Below are 24,856 nucleotides of genomic sequence, written 5' to 3'. Positions count from 1 at the left end.
AGTCAGAGGTGGAAGGATTTTCCAAAATAAGGTTGTGTTTTAGGTAAACAAGGGCAAAAAAAAAATTGCTTGGGTCCCTTTAACTTGTGGCAGCTTTCCTTTCTGTCATGTTCAACAGCTTCCTATTTTAAAACAGTGCCCAGATTTTTTTTTAATGTGACTAGATCTCTAGCGGTACATTTAGAGTTAATACAGCATTTTTGCAGTGAAGAGTATGTCTCTGTTTTGCACATCGTTATATTACACCTAAATTATGTATGCAGTCAGTGAATATACAATAACATCCCTGAGATAACCTAACATTCCACATGAAAGCCTATCAGGTAATTGAACAGCATTATTAACACTTCCATCTTATTAGCAGGATGCTGCTGTGAGCAGTCTTTAGCCGACTGTCCGTATTGGCCACCTTCTGTTTTCTTGCTTTCAACTGTATTTTTGAATATTAGGCTTTCCCCTTCTACTTTGAGAAATATTGTTGAAAAACCTTCTAGAAGTGCATTTTCCTGTTTTTATAAGAAATTATTACATTAAATATTGAGTTCAAATTTTATTTCTATTCAAGGACCCGCAAAAATATTTAACAGTTTGCAGAGTTGTGATACATAAATAGATACAAACTCATTCATATTTGTGAGTGCATGCTGCATGTCTGGTATAGTTTGTTGGTGTTTACTGTATTTTGTGACTACCCTGAACACACATTTTCTCTTACACAGGAGCAGACGCTGGAGGGGGCAGCATGCTCCAGTATGGAGGTTGAACTTACTGCAAAGGAGAGGGAAATTGCCCAACTTGTAGAAGATGTACAGAGGTTACAGGCCAGTCTTACTAAACTCCGAGAAAACTCTGCCACTCAAATAACGCAGCTTGAGCAGCAGCTAAACACCAAGAACAACACTCTTAAGGTGTGCAGTTATATAATAATGATGTAATATAATATAAAGTTATGGGGAAATCACAGGTACACGTGTTTTTATTTCCATCTACTGCAAACATCTGAAATCTATTGCCCAGAAAATTTAAAGTTTGCAGTATGTAGACTAGCATGTTGAAGATATACGCTACAATGCAAGAACCCCTTATTAAATCAGGCCCTCTACCCCATGTCCAAACACTGCACTATACCAGTAAAAAATATACTTTCCTTACACCTAGCTTCCGCAGTGGAGAGCGTAATGTTGCAGTTCTTCCAAGGAGATGCTGAATATCTCAAATCTCACTAGAAGACATTCCTGCACTGTGCAGGATCTCACCGGAAGGATTGGGACATCACCTTCATGCTGTGGTAGAAAGCTGGGTGGAAAGTACTGTATATGTTTCCATGTCTATATGTTTAAAGAGACCTTGTCACCAGCCTAAAGATTGCAGGTAAAAGCACACAAAAAAAAAAGTATTTAAAATATTTACTCATGGCCTTTTTCCTTTGCGAAAATTACTTTTTATTCTCTTGCTATGTGCCTCTGAACTTGGTAGCAAATATTACTAGTCAATTCCCCAAAACAACTCCTTCCATCCTTGCATGTCATAGCCCTCTACCCTTCTGGGAGTGTCTAATTACTCTCTGTTCTGGCAAAGGGGGGATAATATAGATTTTCACTTGACTGACAGCTGTGAATTTGCTAGAGCTGCTGACATCACATTCATGATGGCTGCACCAAGAAGCAGTCTTTGAACTTTTGGATATCTACACAAGGGAGTCTTTTACAGGTAAATAAAATGCAGATGGGAAGATTGTTGTTGAAATGGATGGTCTAGCAACAGGGTCTCTTTATTTATATGTTCACTTTTGTTTTTACCATGTTGTAGTGTTTTGGCATTGTAATAACTGTACTTTGCATTTTAGTTCAAGGTCTTCTTCAAGGAGACTCTGCTACTTCACCCTGAATTTTGGGCATATATTTTGAAAAACATCAGTTAAAGTGTATGTCTAGGCAAAAAATTTTTGTTTGAGTTTTGAATAGACTAGGCAAGCGTTGCATCTCCTGACATGTTTTTGTTTTTTGCTGTCTGTTTACTTTCCCTTCACTTCCTGTCGACAGAGAGAGAGAGGCACAACAGGAAGTTAGTGGAGGTCTCCCACAATTAATGGATTCTCCTCTTAGACAGCTGTCCTGGAATTAATTTCTTAATTGGAAGAATTCCCCTCACCTCTTGTTTTTGGACAAATTTGGGTTTCCCCTAACCTTGTTCCTCGGTGACAATGGTCATCAGTAAATAAAATAGAGGGGTAAACCAGAACTTTTTCTTTAAAAAAATAAAAAAAATAAAAAGGGGGTGGGGAGAAGGTTGCCTGGAAATGCACTTTAATCCAGTTATGCATTCTTTACAAAAAAAAATATATTTTTTTTTTTAAATTGGACTAACATAAGTTAGTCTGCTGCAATGACCTACACAGTTGCACTGGGAGAAGAAGGGCCAGCACCCGGAGCCAGTCAGGGCTGTTTTGCTTACTGCGGTGATGAGTCGAACACTGAACAGGTTTAGAAGAAGGAGAATAGGAATGACTTAATCAGTGTACTGCTGCTTGTTCATTGCCCAGTTATGGGTGCAGATCTTGGACTATTCTGTGTTGCATTACTGCAGTGAAGTGTGCAGGGAGGTCCAGGACCAGACAGGCAGGGGTCTGGTCCACAAGACAGCTAAACAGGATAACCAATCCTTTTGACAGTTAAAACTTCAAAAGAAGATACTTCAAGGGCACTCACAGCATACAACTCTATTATATTTCAAAAGAGGCAGGCCGAACAAAGAAAGGCCGCACAGCTTTTGAATATTTTTTAACCTTTGCTGCTTTTGGAATATAATAAAGAGAGTTTTATGCTGTGAGCGCCCTTGAAGTATCTGCTTTTGCAGTACATTGAAGACAAGGATTAGAACAAATAAGCACCGAGACCCACGCTGCATTCTAAACAGTGAAAATACAGTGGAATCTCCTGGGGCAACCTCTCGTAGCACTAGTCTGTCTCTCCCTTCCCTGTGAGTGCTGCATTTCTTTTGTGTTTCACTTTTTAAAGGTAAAACAGGTTACCTATTTGCATGTTTACTGTGTATTTAACTGCAGAAGTTAATAGCATTTTTTACACATATCTCACATTACCTTCTTTTCAAATTCCCTTACATTTTTGACTTCAGCAGTTCACCATTTTGAGATATTTTGGATTAAAATTAGTAGTGAGTGTACAGCTTGTATATCAGTGTACATTTGCTGTCCCCCTCAAAATAACTTAACACACAGCCATTAATGTCTAAACCGCTGGCAACAAAAGTGAGTACACCCCTAAGTGAAAATGTCCAAATTGGGCCCAATTAGCTATTTTCCCTCCCCGGTGTCATGTGACTCGTTAGTGTTAGTGACGAGGGAGCATGAAGCCAGCTTCCCGGCCAGTCAGAGAGCCGGGCGCCACATCATTACACAGTGCCCGGCTTTCTGATTGGCCAGCTTCCCGACCAATCAAGAAACTCGCCCAAATACTCGGCACAGCTACTAGTATCGGTATTGATGCATCCCATATATATATATGATAAAATATGACCAATTCCTTCATCCACGCTAAACAGCATAAATGTATGAATTTCCCAGTGTGTACATGGTATTCTGGCAGCAGCGCCGGCCGATGTGGGAATACTCGAACAGTGCTTGCAGCTGATTGGCTACAAGCACCATTGGTCTGACAACTGTCCAACATGTTCCTCTGGCAAACGTCAATTTAATGATTCACTTCTGTCGAGGGTTAGGGTCACAAATGGATCAAATTTTGGTTGATTTCTGCCGAATCAGTTGACTCTCGCGCAGTGATTTCCCAGCTTTAGTTAAAAGTTAGTGCACTGTATTAAAAAAATGTGAATTCAGTGTGGCAGGATCACTAATATAACTAAACATCAGACAGTCATTAAACATGGTAGTTCCTGAAGAAAACACTTAGGTGAATTAGTTCATATTTACCAAGGTTTCCTCTTGTGCAGATGATTATAGTGATTTTGTATTAATACCTGGTAGGATGAACTGTCCCGCAATCCATAACCTGTAAGAAAAAAATAAATCTATATGATAATTTCTTCCCCTGATAATATGAGCAGCTCCGTATGGAATCTTACAGGCACAGGATATGTCTGTCCTGCTGAGCTTTTTAATTCTGATCCATGAATAGCATATAGATAGTAATTTGCCTAAGGTCCAGAAAACAACAGATACCAGAAACAGGAAGATCAATTGTTTTTGATGCTTCTGGGGTCTGGCATACACTAAATCACTGATATTAATCACTGTAGGAAAAGCTCAGTGCTTATGCTAGAGCTGTTATCAGCCTGTTCCCTGCTAGTGAGATACGTTGTGTGTTGGAGAAACACCATTAACCTTGTGTGCCCCACAAACTACATCGCTGCAGTATAATGTGCATTTATTTACATGCATCTCAGATAATTCGGGACATCATGAAATTGTGCTCAGTGAGACGTCGCTAATAGACTGTGGTTTTTGGATGTGCACACTAAAGCAAAACCTCTTGATTTGTATATGAGTCATTTATTCTCACCGACGAACATGGCTGGCCCACGCTTTGCATACGTCTACATCCTTTGATGGATGATGTCACCACAAATTTGTCTCGTGTTCCGGACATAAAATAAATTGCTGCCCTGACACTGTTACATGACTGTGGGAATGCAAATGCCAGGACAGCATTATATCAGTATAACAAGGATGATTTCTCGAACACAATGGAGGCATGTTCCTTCCTTGTATGCTTATTCATTAAGGCAAAGTCCAGTAACCCACAAGCACCTATCCGAATGCATCTTTCACTGATCTGACATTGCTAGACACAGATCTGATTGGCTTTGATGAATTATTGCACATCTTCATTGCTTTTGGCACTGCAGTATTGTCTAAACCCAAATGTATAATATGTACTGTACATAGACAGGGAAAACCAGGCTTATGTTGAAATAACAGACACAATGTCAATGTTCCAAGAGCCCAAAGGGGTATATGTGTCTAAGGTATGTGTGCTATCCATAGCAAAGATTCTTTCTGGACTAGAAATCAAATTAAATGCAGAATCTGTCGGTTTGCATTGGGAACCCTGTTAATTCCATCAGATGTTTCAGTTAAGGAAACTGCTGGATTCACTGGATTGCTGCTTAGCCTTAGTTAAGTCTGGGAACAACATTAAAGCTGAACTCCAGGCAAATATGAAAGACCCAAATTAATGCAGCTCTGTCAATACATCCGTATAGGTAGTTTTTAAATGCATGCACTGTAAGTACCTGAATTAGACTTGGTATCAGCCTTCTGCAGTCTGCCTTACAGCAGAGTTCAGACAAGGAGAAGCAAGCTGGCCACGTCCTCTTCATCACTTCCTCTTTAAATCGTTTAATTAAAAAAAAATTAAAGAGGGTGTATGGAGAGGTTTTTGGGTGTTTTTGACACAACTTGAATGTGTCTGATATGTGTCCGAAATGCATGTTAAAGCTGTATGCACATTATTACACGTTCATAATGTTCGCATAAGTGAGGGAGCCTTTCTCTACGAAGCCCTGTATGGCAGTAAAGATTGAACAAGGGTTCTAAGGCTTCCCCTCCTCTATCTAAAACTAGAAAAAAGTTGTGGCTGGACACCAAGTATATGTAGAAGACACACACCGCTTGCACAGTGCTTCTGGATGGTGTCTGCTGTTGTGATCTCTAAAAGTACCCGTATCTGTGTATATATTAATTTATAAAGGATCATGTACTGAAATGATTTATATGATACCAATAACTTTCACATGTACTGTAGATCTATGAGCAACATTAAAATAATCTAGTTCCCTTTTGAGTGCGTTTGTACCAGGCTACCGTTTTTGTTTTTACATCCATTGCATCAAAATAGTTTTGTTCAATCTGGAAATACTTGCCAGTAACAATCTTACACATGTGCTCCTGAGTGAAACCTTTTAATATGCTGCATATTATTTGTAACAACTGCTCTTTGGCCACTGATGTCATTCTGTTTGTATATTAGGCATTTGTCCAGCCCTGTACATTTTGGCACGTCAAGGGATTCCAGCTGAATGGCTTCACTTGCACCATTAAAATCACATTAACAATTTCTACATGAAAGTCACAGTGACAGTTGTTTGTTATTCTGTGTATTGTATCTTGTGGAAACACTGTATAATATGATGATCAATTTCCCATACAGTTAGGACAAGGACTTGCAGGTTTAGTGAAAATATACTTCTCCGCTGATACCAATTAATGTAATTGTGTGTTCTGTTAAAGCTGAACTCCAGGCAAACAACTAAAAACACAGGTGAAATACATGTATGGGAGCTGTTTTATCTAAAAGGAGAAGGGGTCACTGGCACTCCAGTATGCTGATCAATACGACTTTATTGATGCATGTTCAGTATCACATAAGATGACGTTTCGGGGCCACGCAGGGTCCCTTACATCAGGCAAAACAGTGATGACTGTTCATCATAGTGTTCATCGCTGTTTTGCCTGATCGAGGGGACCCTGCATGGCCCTGAAATGTCATGTTATGTGATACTGAGCATGCGTCAATAAAGGCGTATTGATCAGCATACTGGAGTGCCAGTGACCCCTTCCTTTCTGATATTGAGCGGCGCATCTGTTTGCCACTGTGGCACCCACCTATTCCTAAATTACTGGTCAGGAGCGCGATGGGACTTGGACATTAATCTGTTTCATCTAAACACACTTAGGCTATAAGTGGATGTGTAACATCTCATCAAAGGCAAAAGGAGTGTAGCAGCAGATCAAGCCCAGCAGTCCATGGTCCGTGTGTAGTGATAGAAGTGTAGGCTGTCATTAGTTCCCCCAGTGAGAGACACTCGTCAGAGATGGTTAAGTGTACAGCGTCCTCAGTTGCAACCATTTTCCCCCGTCTTCTTATTGGTTGGAAAGGCCACACATTATATTATATTGGTGGACTAACAGCTAGGAGGCAAGGGCAGGTAAGAGCCAAGGACCTTGAGAGCCCCACTTTTATGGGATCGGGGTGCTCTGCAAAGTATTGAAGGCTGCTTGTTATTTTTATTAAATGACCAATCTACTTTTGCATTTGGGATTGCACTTCAATTATGGCTCAAGCCTTATTTCAAATCAGTTTGGCTGTATTTTGGCAGATACATTAACTGGTTTTCTGAAACTGTTTACAGCAACTTGAAGAAAAACTGAAAGGGCAGGCTGACTATGAAGAAATAAAGAAGGAGCTCAAGTAAGTTAATAGGATTGTGCCTCTTTCTTTTACCCTTTTCATTGTCATTCCTTTGTATTCTGTGGTGTCTGTATCTTTAAAATGCTAAATCAAAGGTAAGGAAACCTGTAGTGAAAGGAATATGGAGCCATTGCTGACAGCTTTCTGAAAATACTAGTGTTATGGCTGTCTCTGTTTCATGGCTGGCACAGAATGTTAGAACTGAATCCAAACATATAGCAAGTGAAAACGGAATGTTTGATCTGCATACATTATTATTATTATACAGGATTTATATGGCGCCAACAGTTTGCACAGCGCTTTACAATATAGGAAAGACATTACAAACAATACAAATCAAGACAAGATGGTAGGGAGGGCATGTTCCAGATCAGACCTAGAAAGCACTGAAGCAAGAGAGTCATCATAATAGCCAGGCATCTTACATTTCCAGGGCGTGTTCATCAATGGCAGTTCCTGTATTTTCTTTGAGAAGTAAGGAATAAATCCAAGTGCCCACATTCTTCACTTTTTGTCTTTGTATTCCTCTGTGTAACTCTCCCAAAATAGATTTTCTGCAAGCCTTAAACAGTAGAAAGTTCACTTAAAATGAATAATATTTGCTACGGTAAAAACAAATCTTCAAAACACACCTTTCTCTTTTCTCCGTTCCTTTCTTATTCTGAAATTATTTTGTTCCATCAGTTTTTTTTTTGTTTTTTTTTATGACTGACATACACTTTTCTACTACAACAATGTTTATTGCGGATGAAGCTTTTGTTGCAATGTAGCAATCATTAAAGATGCTATTGTTTCTTATTGGATGATTGTCATGCATTCCTCCCAGGTTGAGCTGATAGGTGGGTTTTACACACAGACTATAAAATTGTTATGATAGTGCAGCCTTGCCTCTGCTGTTACTCGCATTTTTCCACCATTAAAGCACATATGTCAGCTCACTGTAAAGCTGGCCATAATCCTATAGATTATCTGCAGATTTTCTATGGTCACATGGAAAAAGTGCAACAGATTCCTCCATCTAAGCTAAACCTTGTGGATGGAGGAAACTCCCACTGGGCCAAGCTTCAGTATCTTGCTAGTCTGCCCTGCTGGCTGTCAAAATAACTGAACAATCTGATTGGATGCAGGCATTGTTCAGGTATTTTGAGAACCAGCGGGGCCGACTATAAAGATACTGAAGCTTGGCCCAGTGGGAGTTTCCTCCATCCACAAGGTTTAGCTTAGATGGAGGAATCTGTTGCACTTTTTCCATCTGATCTATAGAAAATCTGCAGATCATCTATAGGTGTATGGCCAGCTTAAGACTACCATGGAGGTTGACCTCTTTCCGCTTGAGTTTATGGTGGATAACTGACACTCTGCCAGGGCTGCTGAACAAAGATACAACTGTCAATCATTTTAGTTTTTCTTTGATGGTTTTTTTTTGAGGTAAGGCTACACTATTATAAGATCTAAATAGTGGTGATTAGGATCATCACAGATATCCATTAGTAACTGGTTCCCTTTAAACAGCAGGTTGTTTAGAGGCCACAGACAGGGGAGAGCCGGCGGCTGCTGTCAGAATACAATGAAGACAGCGGGAGATTCCCCAATCAACACTCGTAAGCGTTGCTGGAGGAATCTGTTCTATTTTTGTCGTTCAGTTCACAGGTTGAGCGGAAAAAAAATAATAGAACAGTGTATGTCCAGCTTTAGTTAGGCCAAGCATTCCTATTTATGTCTATAAAGTGAGAAGGAGAGAGGTGCCTGTAGATAGCTGCCACATCACCTTATCTCAGGAAGCACAGCTGCAATCAGACAAGGTTTTCATCATATATTTAGATCAATAGGATGGATATACTTGGAAGTACAGATTTGTATGAAATCATTTCAGTTCATATGGTAACATCACTTCACACAACTGGTAGCATGTAGACTGAAAATGTAATTTTCAGATTTTCTTACTAGTGTCCCTTTAAAAAAGTAAGAGATTTTCTCCAGCTTTTGGCCCACTTGAATATCATTGGCTTCAAGTGTTTCATATGCTGTCCCAAAATGTAATATTACTGTCTGCATCTATTTTTGCTTGCGTTCTCCCGGTGTTCTGCCTTCTTTACCAATCATTCTTCTTTTTATTTGACAAGTGCTTCCTGCAGCCATAAATCATTTTGTCCAAATTACATTTTGATTGTTGAGAAAACAGTTTCTTTGCTCATAATGCACAATCACAAAAGTTATGTTGAAAATGTGTCTGTCTCTGGCACACCAGGCTTGAGAATATGCTGCATAGCCTTTAGCAGTACTGCTTAAAAGAAATTGTACAATTGTCTGTTCTCTTTATGTGCCATATATGCAGTTTGATAAAAGGAGAATATGGCATGTTGTCTGTGAGTGCACATACTGAGTTATTATTGTAAGGTTTGTCCTGAACTAATCCGGCGTGGCTTTGACATATGTACTTGCTGCTTCTCCTGTCTTTTTCATTTATTGCATTTTATGTATGGATTTATAGATTATCCCTCTGTTGGCTGTCTGCATGTTACTCAGGGTAATTGTTATCTCTGTAGATGAACTTCTAAGATGAAGTAAGCAATGCTTATGACCTTATCCAGTGGCTGTTTTCTGAAAGTGCCTAATTAAAAAAAATTAATAAACTAATTACATACGAATAGCATTCATAAATATATCTCTTAAAAAGCTTTCGTGTAATCTCATGTGATCTGCCTGGCAGGCTGTGAAATGTAAAAAGTACTTTGCATGGAAATGATGATTTGTTCTGGCTTTGGGTTTACTTACCACAGTGTCCCAGCCTATAGGTACACTCCCAAGGGTTGCAGGGAGATCACATGACCTTAGCAGGGAGAGAGGCAGAGTAAAAGCATAAGAACCAGGGATGAGTGGGCAGTAATTGATATGTCGCCCTCCCTGGCTATCCCGGATGAACTCAAGATGACGATGCCCAAAGCACTGTAACAGCCAGTGCATAGTCTCATTTTGAGCTGTACAATACTATATTCTAGGTACTTCTATCCTATCATTACCATTAGGGCAGCAATTGGTGTCGCAACCCATAATTATACTCTGCTGAAGGCAAATGAGTACCGATCAGTTGCTCTGAATTGCTGCACATAAGAATCAGAATTCTTTATTGAATAAGCTCAATAAATGTGTTTGTTTTTAATCTGGATAACTTATAGATGTGCATTGAAAAGCAAGTAAATCGCTATCGCTATGCTACATAACGAAGCAGAACACACAGTGTGTACTGTTTATTTCATGACCTGCCTCCCGGCTTCCTGATTGGTCAGGAAGCCAGGCTGCCTCGTTGCGTCACAAGGGAAGTGAAGCCAGTGTTCTTTCGATAGAACAACGGCTTCCCAGGCAATCAGGATGACCTGCTGCCCGGCTTCCTGATAATCCGGGCTCACAGGTGCCGGTATCAAAACTTGATATTGGCGAGTACCGAAAAAAAATATCAGTACTCGTACTCAACACCAAAAAAACGGTACCGGCGCATCCCTTGTCACTAAAGTGTTGCCAGCAGACAAAATCTGGTATTGCAGCTTGGCCAGTCAGCTCTAACGATGTCCTAACATGCTGTTCTTTCTAAATGGTCATGTTTTACTGCAAAAGAAAACCATAAAAACATCAGGACAAGGGTCACACTGTTTCCTAAAAAGGGTCTCCTTGTTTCTACATGAAGGTGTCAGAGGAAGCTGCAAATGTAATTTAGCTGGAAAGCCTTTACATTCTACTACATACAGACTAATTCATATAAGAGTTTTACTACATGTTACGCTGAGGAATTCTTAAAATCTGCAAACAGACGCATGTATTCCCACATAAACTGGTTCTTTCATAGAGTCCTTAAGAGGAGAATCGTTGAAAAATAATGGTATTATTTAGCTATGACTGTTATGCAAATCTAACTCCCTTGCAGCTACACTAACAAATATATACACTTTCTGACAGCTTTAAATGTTATTTTCTTATTAACATTTAATTTTATGCCACAATGTGGCCTGCTGGGAATGAGATATGCATTATTTAAATGACCCATAAGAAAGATGTATTTTATCTGGGGACAGACGAGTGTTGTGATTCATTATCTGATTATTGTGATGCAGAGGCAGTTGAGAAAGTTACCAAGAGTTGTCCTTTCAGCAGTGTTGGGAGCCGGGAGGGCGATACTCTGGATGTTTATTGGAAATGGGGTCTTAAATATTAAATTCTTTTTGGTGCTTTTTCCAGCATTCTGAAGTCCATGGAGTTTTCCCAGTCTGAAGGATCAGGGGGTCAGGTAATAAACATCACGTTCTTCATAAATGTTCACATTTTAGCCTGCATTTTTTTGCATCTGAAATACAAACTATCTGTACTGCCTCACATCAGCCAATAATGTATGGATTTATTTAATTTTATTTTTTTGCATATTCCACTTGTCATTCCAGTGCTGGTTTGAATCTGACTGCTTGCTACTGTCTGATCAGTTCTTTTTAGCATCAGTGTACAGGGGTGATTCTGGGTTTTTTCTGATTATGTTTTTGTGAAGCCTTTTTTTCGAACTGGAATGCCATTTGTGAATATAGCATTGGATCATAAAGGGCGATACTCACTTAGAAACAAGACACTTTATTGGTTACAATGAGCATTACATACATTTTTACTGCTGTCCAGCCCCAGCTCCCATGTTAATATGACATTTCACAATTATTTATATGAATTTTGTGGCATGTGTGTAATTAAATCACAAAATAGATTGGTTATATTTTTGACAAAATGACAGCTGAGTTCTGATTGGCTTCTGTGAGCAGCATAAAGGATCTTCTTATCGACCGTAGTTTTTTTTTCTTGCAAATATGTTTATATTGCTGGAACTTTGTGACTTTTTTTGTGAGATATTCATAAGATTAATGAGATGATTTTGTCGTTTTTTGCACACAAAAAAAAGTAAAAACACTGGGGGACATTTTGAAAGCAGGACCAGCTGGTAACTAATAGTTTCTGCCCTTTTAGAAGAACATGACATTTTTTGACAATACTTAAATTCACAGAACAGTATATTTGCTCTTGTGAATAACACATACTTCAGAAAAATACAAATGCTTTGGAAAAAATACATACTGGGTGGGGATTCATAAAAACTGGAGCAGGTAGAATCTGGAGCAGTTGCCCGTAGCAACCAATCTGCTTCCCTTTTCAGTTTGTTCAGCTTTGAAAATGAAAGAGGAACGCAGATTGGTTGCCATGCTCCAGATTCTGTATGCTCCGGTTTTAATGAGCTTCCCCCACTGTGTGCTATCATCCAGTTTTAAATTTGCTTTTGTGTTTTTACTGTGCCTTGATTCTTTTAATTGCATTGTGGTTGTTGATCAGTTCATTTCCATTGGCTGTATTGTTTAGGATGCATCGAAACCATTGGAGGTTTTGTTGCTGGAGAAGAACCGCTCCATGCAGTCAGAGAATGCCACGCTGCGTATTGGCAACAGCGACCTGAGCGGTAAGTTTGTTTTGCTGACTTGAGTAAGTGACAAAAATGAATGTGCTGTGCAAAGCGGTGTTAGAGACACCTGACAGCAAGATTAATGAACAGCACAATCCGCAAGTATTGTTTGACTTGTAAGAGCTGTAAGCGGGAGAAGAGAACACGTTTTAGAGACCTTGTTGGCATTGCTTAAATAATAAGACTAATTGCCTTTAGAAAATGGCAGCTTTGTAAGGTGTCATGATAAAACATTACAGGCTTGTTTCCCACTATGCTTTATGGGGAAGATGTGTATACATTTCAATAGCTTTTTATCTAATTAAAGAGAGATTTCAACTGAAAAAGCAGACCTCCGCTTCTGACATCCCAGTGCATTAACTTTGTGGGGTTCCTGTGTTTCAGTCTCAGCCAGTACCAGTGATTTTGTCATTGTTTACCATGTCTGGGCAGAATTATTGCTATTCTTAGCTTAAAAATGCTGGTCTGAGGTGATTCCGGATTGGAAAAGATTTAAGAAATGTTCAGAAAGTGTTGAGCAGTTTTTTAAAAGCCCTTTATGCACCCTTTTGGCTCCAGTCTGGGAGTCATTCTAATTGGCGCACTTACTCTAGCTTTAGCAAACTGCGGCCAGCTTTAAGCAAGTACTCAAATACGACTGGACAAATCCTTGTTAAATGCTTATGCTTAGTAAATGCCTGCTGAAAATGATGTTGTTTTTTCAAGCAAAGATGATGCGATGCCCATGTGTACTTGGCTTAAAAGTGTCAGATTTATCACTGAGGATGAAGGGGGATAGGTTCTGTTTATTTTTACTTAAATGCAGAGCTCCAGAACCAGCTCCTGTTTTCTCCCATGCTTGACACATGGTGAATGGTTTGTTTTCCTTTTTACTGTAGAAAACAGTCATCTTCTCACACAGAGGTTTTGCAGCGTGTGGGAAAATGGTCTGCATGCCTTAGCAAGTGCTTATGATGCTCAGACTCTCTTTTCTTTCTGTTACTCCCTTCCGGAATACTGCTAGGGTTGTATTAATCTGTTTTCATTTTTTTGTATATGGCCACCCTAATATTTATTGTATATTGCCACCCCAATATTGACTGTCCTCATAGTAGTGCCTTGATGTTCTATGAGGATTAGTTTCAGCTCAGGTAGTTGTAGTGAAGTCCAAGACAAAATTGACATTTAAGTAGAATGGGGGTAAAAATCAATTGACACCTTTATGTTATTAGCTAAATGAAACTGAAGCATTGGCCTAGGTCTATTTTCTAATGAAAGGAAAACACCTTGAGAAGCTGTAAGTAAAGGAGTTGTATTTTTTCATTATCTGCCATTGACTGGGTCCCATACAGTAAGATAGGCAATTACTGTGAAGAGTCATTTACTTTATCTTACCTGATTTTTTTACCATCTTTTGTGTTGTACAGTTTGTTAATATTTAACCTGTAAGTGAAAAAGTCTATCATAGCTATTATCTTCTTGTATGAGTATTCCACTGATTTTGGAATCGTGGTATGGTTTATGACCATTATTTTGGCAATTGACAATAAGCTATTGGTTTCCTATAGAATACATGACTAGGCTGCTTTCAAGTGTAAATGTTTGCTGTGGGCCATTCAATCGATTTATGTATGCAAATAAGCTCATGTCATTGTGGAGAACTGTATTGTTTGTATGGCACAGTGATCTGTACTGAAGAGGTGAAGTGCAATGATTTGTCTTAGGAATTCTCCAGGCTGCAACAAACTGTACAAGAAAGGTACAAACATGAAATGCATGTTGTTTGTTTTGGGGGCCTTGTTCGGCTTACTGCAAATTCAATTTAAAAACCTAATTGGCCCTCTTTTTTTTTTTTTTAAATGCACTTTTTCACTGTGGGGCAAACATTGCGTTTTTATCTTGGTTTTTCCCTTTTTAATCCCCCATAATGCATTATGTTTGACCTTTCTTGTAGGGTCAGCCAGGAGAAAAGGGAAAGACAAGCATGAAACTCAGCGCCCTGCAACCTTGCCGGCCTCCCCTACCTCTCAGTTGCTCCGCAACGCAGGGGAGCAGGTTTCCAATACTAATGGTACACACAAGTTCTCACCAACGGGTTTAAACCAAGACTATTTCAGCTTATCCATTGCAAGCCCTTCTTTACCCTTGGCCTCCACGGGAAAATTTGCACTAAATTCACTTCTCCAGCGACAGCTTATGCAGTCCTTCTACTCCAAGACAATGCAGGAAGCAGGAAGCACAAGCATGCTTTTCTCAACAGGTCACTTCAGCACAAACTCCATATCTTCCCAAAGTCCACTGCAGCAGCCAAGCCCGGACGTAAATGGCATGGCTCCTTCACCAAGCCAGTCCGAGAGCGCTGGAAGCGTCTCAGAAGGTGAAGATATAGACACTGCAGAAATTGCACGCCAAGTGAAAGAGCAATTGATCAAGCACAATATTGGGCAACGTATTTTTGGACATTATGTACTGGGACTATCACAAGGGTCTGTAAGTGAGATCCTGGCCAGGCCCAAACCTTGGAATAAATTAACTGTACGAGGAAAGGAGCCTTTCCACAAGATGAAGCAGTTCCTGTCCGATGAGCAGAACATCCTTGCACTACGGAGTATACAAGGCCGACAAAGAGGTGGGTGCAGACTATTTTCTATGCTTTGAGTAGTGTGTGCTTACTGCATATCACAGCTTTAGAACATTTCCATTCCCCAATCATCACTTTCATATCCACTTGCAGAAGACTAGTGGTTAATTTTCAGTTCTGTTAGAGGTGATATCACATCTACATTTGCAAACAATTTCTCATACCTATATTTGATTTTCAGGATGTTTTTATGAAGCAAAATACTTGAGAGAGACGCTTCAGATGGCTCAACCTTTTTAGCTTGGCTGACAGAGTCACAACAGTTCAAGGCTATATAATGCCTTTTTAGAAGTCAGATAACAATGCTTTCCATTTGAGGCTTCTCACACAGATATTTTGGTTGGTGATACATTCCATTTAAGTTCAGCTGATGTGCTGATGCCTTCAGACTTCCCATGGAAGGGATATAGGTCTGGTCCAGCAATCAATTGCCCTCACAGTGAATTACACTGGACTATTATTCCTTTGCATGGTGACATACACTGTAACCTTACCAGGTGGCATAATTGGATAGTGATCACTTGATTAGGCTGTTTTGCCAGATATGTCTCTGTCTGATCAAATAGCAGAAGGAGATAGTCTAAGTATTGTATGATGTTAATATTATGTAAATTCATGAGACCTTGAAAATTAATTCCGCAAGCTAATAGATGTAAGGTTACATCTGACCATTGATCATATGTTAATAAAGTACCAAGATACAATATTAATAAAGTACCAAGATATTCAATAAGGCTTAGAGCAATTACCACTAACAACCATTTAACAATCACTATTGTGACAGTTGTGAAAGGTTTGTCTGCTTGCTGGGAGTTACTGTTGACAATGACAATTGCTCTTTCTATCTTCATAATAAGCCTGTATCAGGTTTTAAAACAGAATGTAGTGCAATGGCAATTACTTACACTCATGCATGCATACATTGCTGTACATCCACTTATATGCACGATCTTCTAGTTAGCCTTGTTGCATAAAGATGGTTTGATACACAGCAACTCTGTACATAATTAGTTACTGGCCCAACATTCATGTTCTCTGCCATTCTTTTAGATTATTTGTTCTTTACATATAGATAAGTAAAGGCAAGCAAATGGATCTGTAAGATCCTGAAATTAGGTACGCTGGGGATTTCTAGATTAAATATAATTCTACAAATTCTGCTGGAGTAAATTCATTTTGATATTATTCTCCAATCACATGGATTGACATGCACAGAAAGCATAGCAGCACCAGATGTAGCTTGCTGATAGATCAAAGGGTATCTATTGACATATCATTGTATTAACTTATTCTATCATCTATGAGAAGACCTTTGGCATGTCCACCATAAACATAAACTGTGCAAGGCATGTTTGAGGATATGGCGCCTATTCTTCCACTGTCTTTGCAGTTCAGACAGGTAAAACATTACCAGACCCTACATGATTTTGACGTCTTCATGCTTTCGGTGACAATTACTGTTAAGCTGCCTGCAAACTTTTATAGCAAATACCTATAAATGGCTAAGTGAGATGAATTATCAGAACTAGCAAGATGACCCACCTCCATTTTTTCTATTTAGCAATACAAGAACAGGACCTGGAGATAAGTCTCATATGCAATGCAAGCACTTTAGCCTATGGAGCCTGTCTCCTCCATTCAGGCAATACACATTATTATTACACACAGTATATTGAATACTTGTTTAAACTAATGAATGCCACATCTGCCAGAAATTAAGTTATTATTATTAGTCAGGGGTGTGGACATTTAAAAAAAAAAAAACTACTTGCCCAAGGTCTAAAGCAGGGGCCCAATCTACATGTCCCGATACAAAAAATAGTTTTAATCAAAACCGTATTTTTTATCAAAACCGCGCTTCTCATTAGTCAGTGTGGTCACCTGACCATGGTGACCGATGAGTGCTCGCAATATGCGAGCGAAATTCAAAATGCATAGCCCAGGGCTGCACTGGACAGCAGTACAGGGTACAAATAGTACACCCGTACTGGCGGAGGGAAAGGACTGTTCACCGAAAGGTAAGGGGGAGAGACGGGACCAGATTTAACCCAGTAATTCCATTTTCCATTCCATTATGCATGCAAGAGAGTTCTGCTGCCCGGCTACCACAATATGGCACACAGTGGAATAAGGGCAGCACTCAGTGGACACACACACAATGTCTTTATTTGCATGCAGAATTGCAGATAGTGGGGGGGTGGCAGGGTTGGTTTTAATTTTTTTAAACATTTTATTTTATTCTTTTTGCTTTCTTATTATGTTTTACTTTTTCCCCACTTTTATTTTTTATATATTTTATTATGTTTTACTTTTTTTATCACTTTTTTTACATTTTTATTTATTATTTTTTACTTTTTTCATAATTTTATTGATATCACACAGGGGCTTACAAGCCCCTACGTGATTGTTTGGAGGTGACAGGTTCTCTTTATGGAACCTGGCCTCCCAACACATAACAGATCTGTGACAGGTGACGCTGTGATTACAGCACTCCGATCTCCCTGATCACACAGAGCGGAGAACAGACGTTCTTCGCTCTGCTTCCTGCTCTCTATCCTGAGCTCATTTGCCGTGGCCCCGGGTCCCCCAGAAGAGCGGGGGGCACCCAAAACCATGGCAGGGAGGGAGGGGCAGACAAACAGACTGGTACAAGTGATCTTATTAGAGATCACTTGTATAAAACGTACATTGGCTCCCCGCTCTATGTTTAGCTCTGCTTGCCCAAAGCAATGCTAAATGTTAAAAAAAAAAACTACCCGCCTGCTTGGAACTGCATGTCCTGCGTGTCGGGCGATAGGAATTTCACACCCCCGATTATATTCCCCACATGTCTACATTAAGCATCTGATATGTTCTAATGAATGTAAAGCCATGAGGCTGCTGTAAACACCTTAATGGGCCAGTAAACCCAAAACTGATATTTACGTTTTTGGTAGATGCTGGAGAGGTAAACCACCTGATAGTTTCTTATATTTCTCTTGATTATTTTATAATGATTTTTATATTATAAATAATTAATCTAGAATTTCCTGAACACAGAGGTGGATGAAAACACCCAAAACTCTCAGGTGTCTGGCATTATGAAAGGGAGAACCTACTGCTGGATTACTGCTAAATCTATAATAAGCTGGTGCAGACACCATAAAGATGACCATCCTAAAATACAGACCTTTTCAGATATTTCTGTTACTGGCCCCTGTCAACCCTTACTATTAGGCTTATTTAGTAGAGTATTGCAGAGAAATAGTGATGTAAAAAGGACAATGACACATAAGAACCAATGGGATTTCAGTTTAGATTAGGTGAGGTCCGATAATGGTTGCTGATGGTTACTGAACCGTGTACATTGCTCTTTGCCTTATTGAATAAGCCAGTATGTTGGGGACAATAGCAAGGACTGTTGCTAAGCATGCCAGTTACATCTTCGTAACAGATCTGGTATTTTAGATCAGCAATATTTACTGATGATGGCATAGTGCAAGAGCCGACCTAAATAATTAGTTCAAATAATATCTAAATAGCTAGGCCCTCACACAAAGTAACTGATGGTACATTTTGCTGATCTAGCAGATTAATTCTAAGACTGGCCACATACCTCACAAGCTGATAGTAGAGTTTCTGTTCAATAACCTATTATATTAGATTTGCCAACTACTATGCAGTGTAATGCAATCACATAGGCTCTTGCACTACAGAGTTGTCGATAAATCTCGTAGTATAGGCTGCTTAAGGAAAAAGTGACTGGTATGTGGCCATCTTAAGTTTCCCCATAAGGTTCAATGTTCTCCTCCAGGAAAGCAGTATGAAACAGTGCACGTTTAGCTCATGTGGGTTTCAGCATCACTGCAAATGCTCTCCAGCATTAGTGTTCATCCACATTAGATCTTCCATCATTTCATGTAACATAGCCCATAATGTAGAAAACAATCTGACAACCCCCGACTGTTTTGTTCTTACCAAACTCGTTTTTCAACAGAGAATCCAGGCCAGAACCTGAACAGACTGTTTCAGGAGGTACCGAAAAGAAGAAATGGGTCTGAAGGTACGTCACAAGCAGCTGTCTCTATGTTTGTAGCCAACCGTTCTGCTTCCACTTTTGCTGGGTAACCAAACAGGGGCATGTGATTCTGGCCTGGAATCTGATAGAAAAACAGCTGTAGTAAGTATAAAACACGGGCTCTCAGACATGGTCATAGTATGTTGTAAAACAAACTGCAGGTAAAGTTCTCTCCCCTATGGGTACTTGGTGGTAGACCTCAGTCAACATTGAAAATTAGACCTTAAAATGTGTGGGGAAGACGCAGCCTACCTGGTCAGAGTTGTTCATCAAGTCATAGCTGTATTACTCCAGCTCACTCCAACCCACTGCTCATAATACCTAAGCACTGAATCGTGCGATTATTGCAACGCTATGATGTGAATCCACTGTTGCTGGAATTGAAAATAAGGGAAAATTACCCAAATGGGGATACAGACCAGATTACAAACCTGACAGAAGTACTAACTCTTATTGACTCTTATTTTTCCAAGGGGTTCAGCTTTTAGGATTAAAGTATTGATAACTTGTCATTAAAGGTGCAGGATCTAGTGCTGTAATCTCAAACCTTGCTTTACTAAGTAGCAAATCTCTTACCTGTAAAACATATACCTACTGAAAGTGTGGGTCCAGCACAAAGTTTTTAGTTTTGGACATAGCAAAGTTTCTTTTAGTTTTGGATATAGCAAGGAAGGATTAGAGCCCCTTTCTTACTTTGCAAGTCTAAAGAAGAAATGAAATTCCAACATAGTCGTATCATCCGACACGCTTAAAAGGTAACCTTTTTATCCCATAGTTCTCTTAAGGGTCACGGGAGGACATATACTAGCGTCCTCCCGTGACCCAAAGCTCAGTATATAGTGGACTACAGCTCACTAAGTACTGAGAGCACCGCAGCCAGGACAAATCCTGACAATGCTGTCGAGATCCACCCAGCTGCCTGAGTGACAGCTGGCTCTGCCCATCTAGAGGCAGAGCCAGCTGTGCCCATCCCCTCCCTCGTCCGTTCCTTCAGTCAGCGCTGGAGCGGGGAAGGGGGAAATCCCTGCGGGGAGAGCTGACTGACAGTAACCGCTCTCTGCAGGGAGATGATCGGAAAAGTGAGCGATCGATGGTATGCGTTGGCTCACTTCTCGATCTATAGAGCCGGCGTGTGACAGTTTCATTGTCGCACGTCGGCTCAAACTATGAGGATGAGTGAAAATCACTCACCTCATAGTTCTGCTTTAATCATTGAGGTGTCTATGATTAAGCCTATCTGGTGGAACGCGTGAGAGCCTATGGGATCGGTGTGGGAGAATGTTGCTGTGTACTTGGACAGATTGAACTTTCAATAAATCTGATTCTTTTATGAATGTAGGATATGCAGCTCTATGTTGGAATTTCAGGATTTTTTGCCCCAGCACGTATGTTTGGAGCCTATACCTGATTGATGTGTCCTCTTTGGGCCGGGGTTGTCCGTGGTATTTTGAAATTCTATGATTCTAAAGAAGAAATGATACACAACGCCAGCAATTTGTTCCTATTTTGTGTGTGTTTTTTTCAAAACTTTTTTTTGTGAGATCAAAACTCTCTATTAAATAACAATTAGGACAATTTAAAAATGTAAAACATTTTTTTTATTGTTAGCGTTGGATAGGGCGAGAAAGGATTAGGGTTTTTACTGCTATCCGTGGCTCCTTTAGTGCCTGTTCACACCTTCGCGTTCCGTGAACGTCTTTCATGGAACGTGCCAAAAACATGCGTCTTGCTTGTGGTGCCATTACTTGTTAATGTCACCCCAAACGTGGCCAGGAAAACACGTGATCTGAAAGGGGGAGGGAGATGAGCTCATCAAGCTGCTGCTTCTCCTTCATTGCCAATCACAGGCTGGGTGGTAACTAAGCTGCATTACTTGTATGCAGTAGAGACAACCCAGCTGTTTGTGGCAGGTCGGTGTAAATCTTGGGAGAGGCTGGATAAAATTACAAATCTTTTGCAGGTAGAACCGCTCTCATGTACTGTATGTATTTGAACTAGGGATGTTCAGATACCAGTCTTGATACTTTGCATTTTCAAGAGAACTACCAGGGTTGCAGCTATTGCACCTGGGACCTGACTCTGGTGCTCCACCAGTGTCCTGAAATCATTAGTCTGTATTGTTTTAGAAAAACTGTCACATGACAATAAACAAAATGTATCAGTACTTGTATCTGTGAGTGTTTGGACAAGTATCATTACTGGTACTTGAAAAAATGGTATCGGTGCATCTCTGATTATATATTCATAAAAACAAAATTATACATTAAAACAGAGATGTGCAAATCTCAGGAGCTCCGTGTGCTCCTTAAAAATGACAGCTGCCTCCTAACTTTTACATTTCTCTCTAGTCTAGTCTTGGAGGTGGAAAAGTATCTGTACTTGTACCGAGTACGGTGCTGGGTATTTGAACTGTGTCTTTAGCTGTTTCCCTGTAGATCAGCCTTCCCAATAATGATATCTTGGCATAATAAAAACAACTGCAGAAGATATTAACTTAGATATAAATATCTATTTTTTTAGCATTTATCTTCTAGATAAATGGTTTGTTTGAATGTTAAGAGTCTCTTTGTGTGCTTACTGTTGGTGACAATAATCACTGATGTTCTTTTTGAAGGCGAAGTTCTCATATTGGAACATTGTACTTTTCTCATCAGTCTCTGCCTTAAGAGGAGTTTATGGTCTAATATCTCTACCCCACTCATAAACATTCATTAGGACCATTTGGCTAGATGCCAGCTACCCTTCAAATGGATTGGGGATGAATGTGAATCACCCTGGGGATATTTCATGGTGATGGCACCTTTTGGTTGCAGTAAAACCCAAGTGCATGAAGTCCAGGTTGTGATATACCAAGCCCACAGACAGATGGATAGGATTTTGGCATGACGAACATGATTTTGGCAGCATTCAGTTAAATGTCTTCATTTTAACTTTGATATTCGCTCCGTACATCTAGTCTTGATTTTTATGCCCATTTATGATTCAGAGGAATGTACTTTGCTAGATTTCCTGCAGGCCTTTAATTATTTGTCCTCTGAGAAGTAGCTGAATTATTCTTCTATTGGAGTCAAAGCTAGACCTCCTACTCATCCGTTAGCTTAATAAAGATTGAACAAGAAAGAACACACTGCTTCAGCAATTCTTGTTTTTTGTGGGGTTTTTTTTTTTGTTTTTTTATTTACATTTTGAAACCTACTGGAGCTGCAGTGTAAACTATAAACTGTGAAACAGATTTGAAAAGCATCATAAAATGTTTGTATTGCCCATAAATACACTTGCTAAATCTCTTGTGATGCTCACTCACATGATTATGACTCGGATGCCTGATTTCTGTATTGAGGGTGCCAGAGATCATTCAATTTCAGACACTGAAATACTCAAATACCAATAAATGTTGCCCAAGGGACACTTAAAACATGGCAAAATACAAAATGCACTTATTTTTACTTCTCTAGCCCAGGCTATTCCTTCCTTGATTAACCTAATGGTGTAGAAGAAAAAAATGATAGGCCTACTACTTAAACATTTGAGTTCCATAGGCTCCGCTACTTTCAGTAAACACTACATACTGTACATGAGATTTATTGTTGGCTGATTGGGTAAGTCTTTGTTTTCTGCACTGAGCTCTATAACTTTTTATGTACTAACATGATGGTACCATTGCTTTCTGGAAACAAACAGATATAATAGAAAAACTGGACATGCTAACGTCCCGAATGATATCTCATAATTTGATAAAGATGCCAGTTGCAGCACAACAAAGACTTTCATAAAAATAACTCAACATAATTGCCCCCCTCTTTTTGTTTTTTTCTGCCACTTGTAGCTGTTGAGCTGCAAAGGAGCATGGGTATGAAGCCTTTATTACATCACTAACAGAATACTAATTAATCTTATTAAACTAATTCATATATCTTGTCTTAGGAGCTATTTATATAGCTTTAGAACATCTCACTGATGGAAGAGATCACTTGTGGCAGATGTGCCGAGTTGCCTTACTGAATGAATTCAAGGCTGCAGAAAATTATGCAAATAGGTGGCTAATATGAAATGTATGTTATAGCTCATTGCAACCTAAAGTGGACCTAAACCTGTCCACTTTAGCCAATCAGGGAGACACTGGAGGAAGTGTAGGGGCAATTAATGAAATATTTGCCTCCTTGTTTAGCTTTAAAGAAATCTGTCAGGATAGAAATGTGTGAACGGCTGTTGTCGGTATGAACGGGTCAAGGGCCACCTAAATTATAATAGTTGCCATCTTGTCAACTGCATGACCTCACACACTGCCATCTTCTAAGCTTAAAGTGTGTGAAAGCAACAACTGTCAGACTTAAGGTGACCTCTGACCTCCAGACACTCCAGCTGAATAGTCAGATTCAGACAAAGTAATTAATGCTAAATAAAAAGGGACGTATAAAGCCTCTATCAGTAAGCCTGCACAAGCTTATAGTGAGTTAGGTATCGTAAGATCCACCACTAAATCTACTTTAGTATTGACATGCAAATTCTTACCAAAGCTGAACCCACGGAAAATGGGTACATAGTTGAAATACATTTTTTTTAGTTGCTCTACCTGCCAGAGGATTCTATGCATGTAGTATTCAGAACCAGGTACCCGTGCCAGCTAAATCATAGCTTAATTAAGGGCACTGGTCAGAATACACTCTAGCCTGGCTGGACAATGAAGCAATGTACAATGAAACAGCACGCTGATCACATCATCCCTCACACTGCCCTCTCCCCTGTCAGCACGTTCAGTTCCCACGTTCCCAAGAATTAATTTCTGCTATTTGCTTCCTTTTGATTTGTTGAATATACAATTGAAATCTTTTGTTTAATACAGTTGTGCTCAAAAGTTTGCATACCCTTGGAGAACTGGTAATATATGTACCATTTTTAAAGAAAACATGAGTGAGCAGGCAAACACTTTTTTTATTTCTTATGGGATTCATATTCAACTGTAGGTCATAACAGAATGGCACAATCATAAAACAAATGGCAACAAATAAAAAAAATGAAGTGACTCCTGTTCAAGCCTGCATACTTTTAGTTCTTAATACTTTGTATTGCCCCCTTTAGCATCAATGACAGCGTGCAGTCTTTTGTAATAGTTGTCTGAGGCCCAGAATTCTTGCAGGTGGTATAGCTGCCCACTCGTCTTGGCAAAATGCCACTAGGTCATGCAAAGGCTTTGGTCGTCTTGCATGGACCGCACGTTTGAGATCTCCCCAGAGTGGCTCAATAATTTTAAGGTCACGAGACTGTGATGGACACTCTAGAACCTTCACCTTTTTTTCCTGTAACCACTGGAGGGTCAACTTGGCCTTGTGTTTAGGGTCATTGTTGTGCTGTAAGGTCCAAGAGCAAATTGTCTGCCAGTGTTTTCTGATAACATGCTGCATTCATCTTGCCATCAATTTTCACAAGATTCCCTGTGCCTTTAGAACTCACACCCCCCCCCCCCCCCCACA

The 24,856-nt window shown here is 39.7% G+C and overlaps 1 protein-coding gene across 1 annotated transcript in view; it reads left to right on the top strand.

Annotated features, from left to right (window-relative positions):
- The window catches only part of CUX1 (cut like homeobox 1), a 241,199-nt gene that overhangs the window by 160,397 nt on the left and 55,946 nt on the right, over positions 1 to 24,856 (top strand). The window contains exons 11-16 of the mRNA XM_018573575.1: positions 720 to 908; positions 7,168 to 7,226; positions 11,457 to 11,505; positions 12,609 to 12,705; positions 14,642 to 15,316; positions 19,305 to 19,370. Coding sequence (XP_018429077.1) covers positions 720 to 908; positions 7,168 to 7,226; positions 11,457 to 11,505; positions 12,609 to 12,705; positions 14,642 to 15,316; positions 19,305 to 19,370 — 1,135 coding nt within the window. The remainder of the gene's footprint in view (positions 1 to 719; positions 909 to 7,167; positions 7,227 to 11,456; positions 11,506 to 12,608; positions 12,706 to 14,641; positions 15,317 to 19,304; positions 19,371 to 24,856) is intronic.

This window comes from Nanorana parkeri, unplaced genomic scaffold, assembly GCF_000935625.1.
Source record: "Nanorana parkeri isolate BGI_ZX_2015 unplaced genomic scaffold, ASM93562v1 scaffold48, whole genome shotgun sequence".
Classification (NCBI taxonomy): Eukaryota; Metazoa; Chordata; class Amphibia; order Anura; family Dicroglossidae; genus Nanorana; species Nanorana parkeri.
This window is presented reverse-complemented; position numbering and strand designations above follow the sequence as displayed.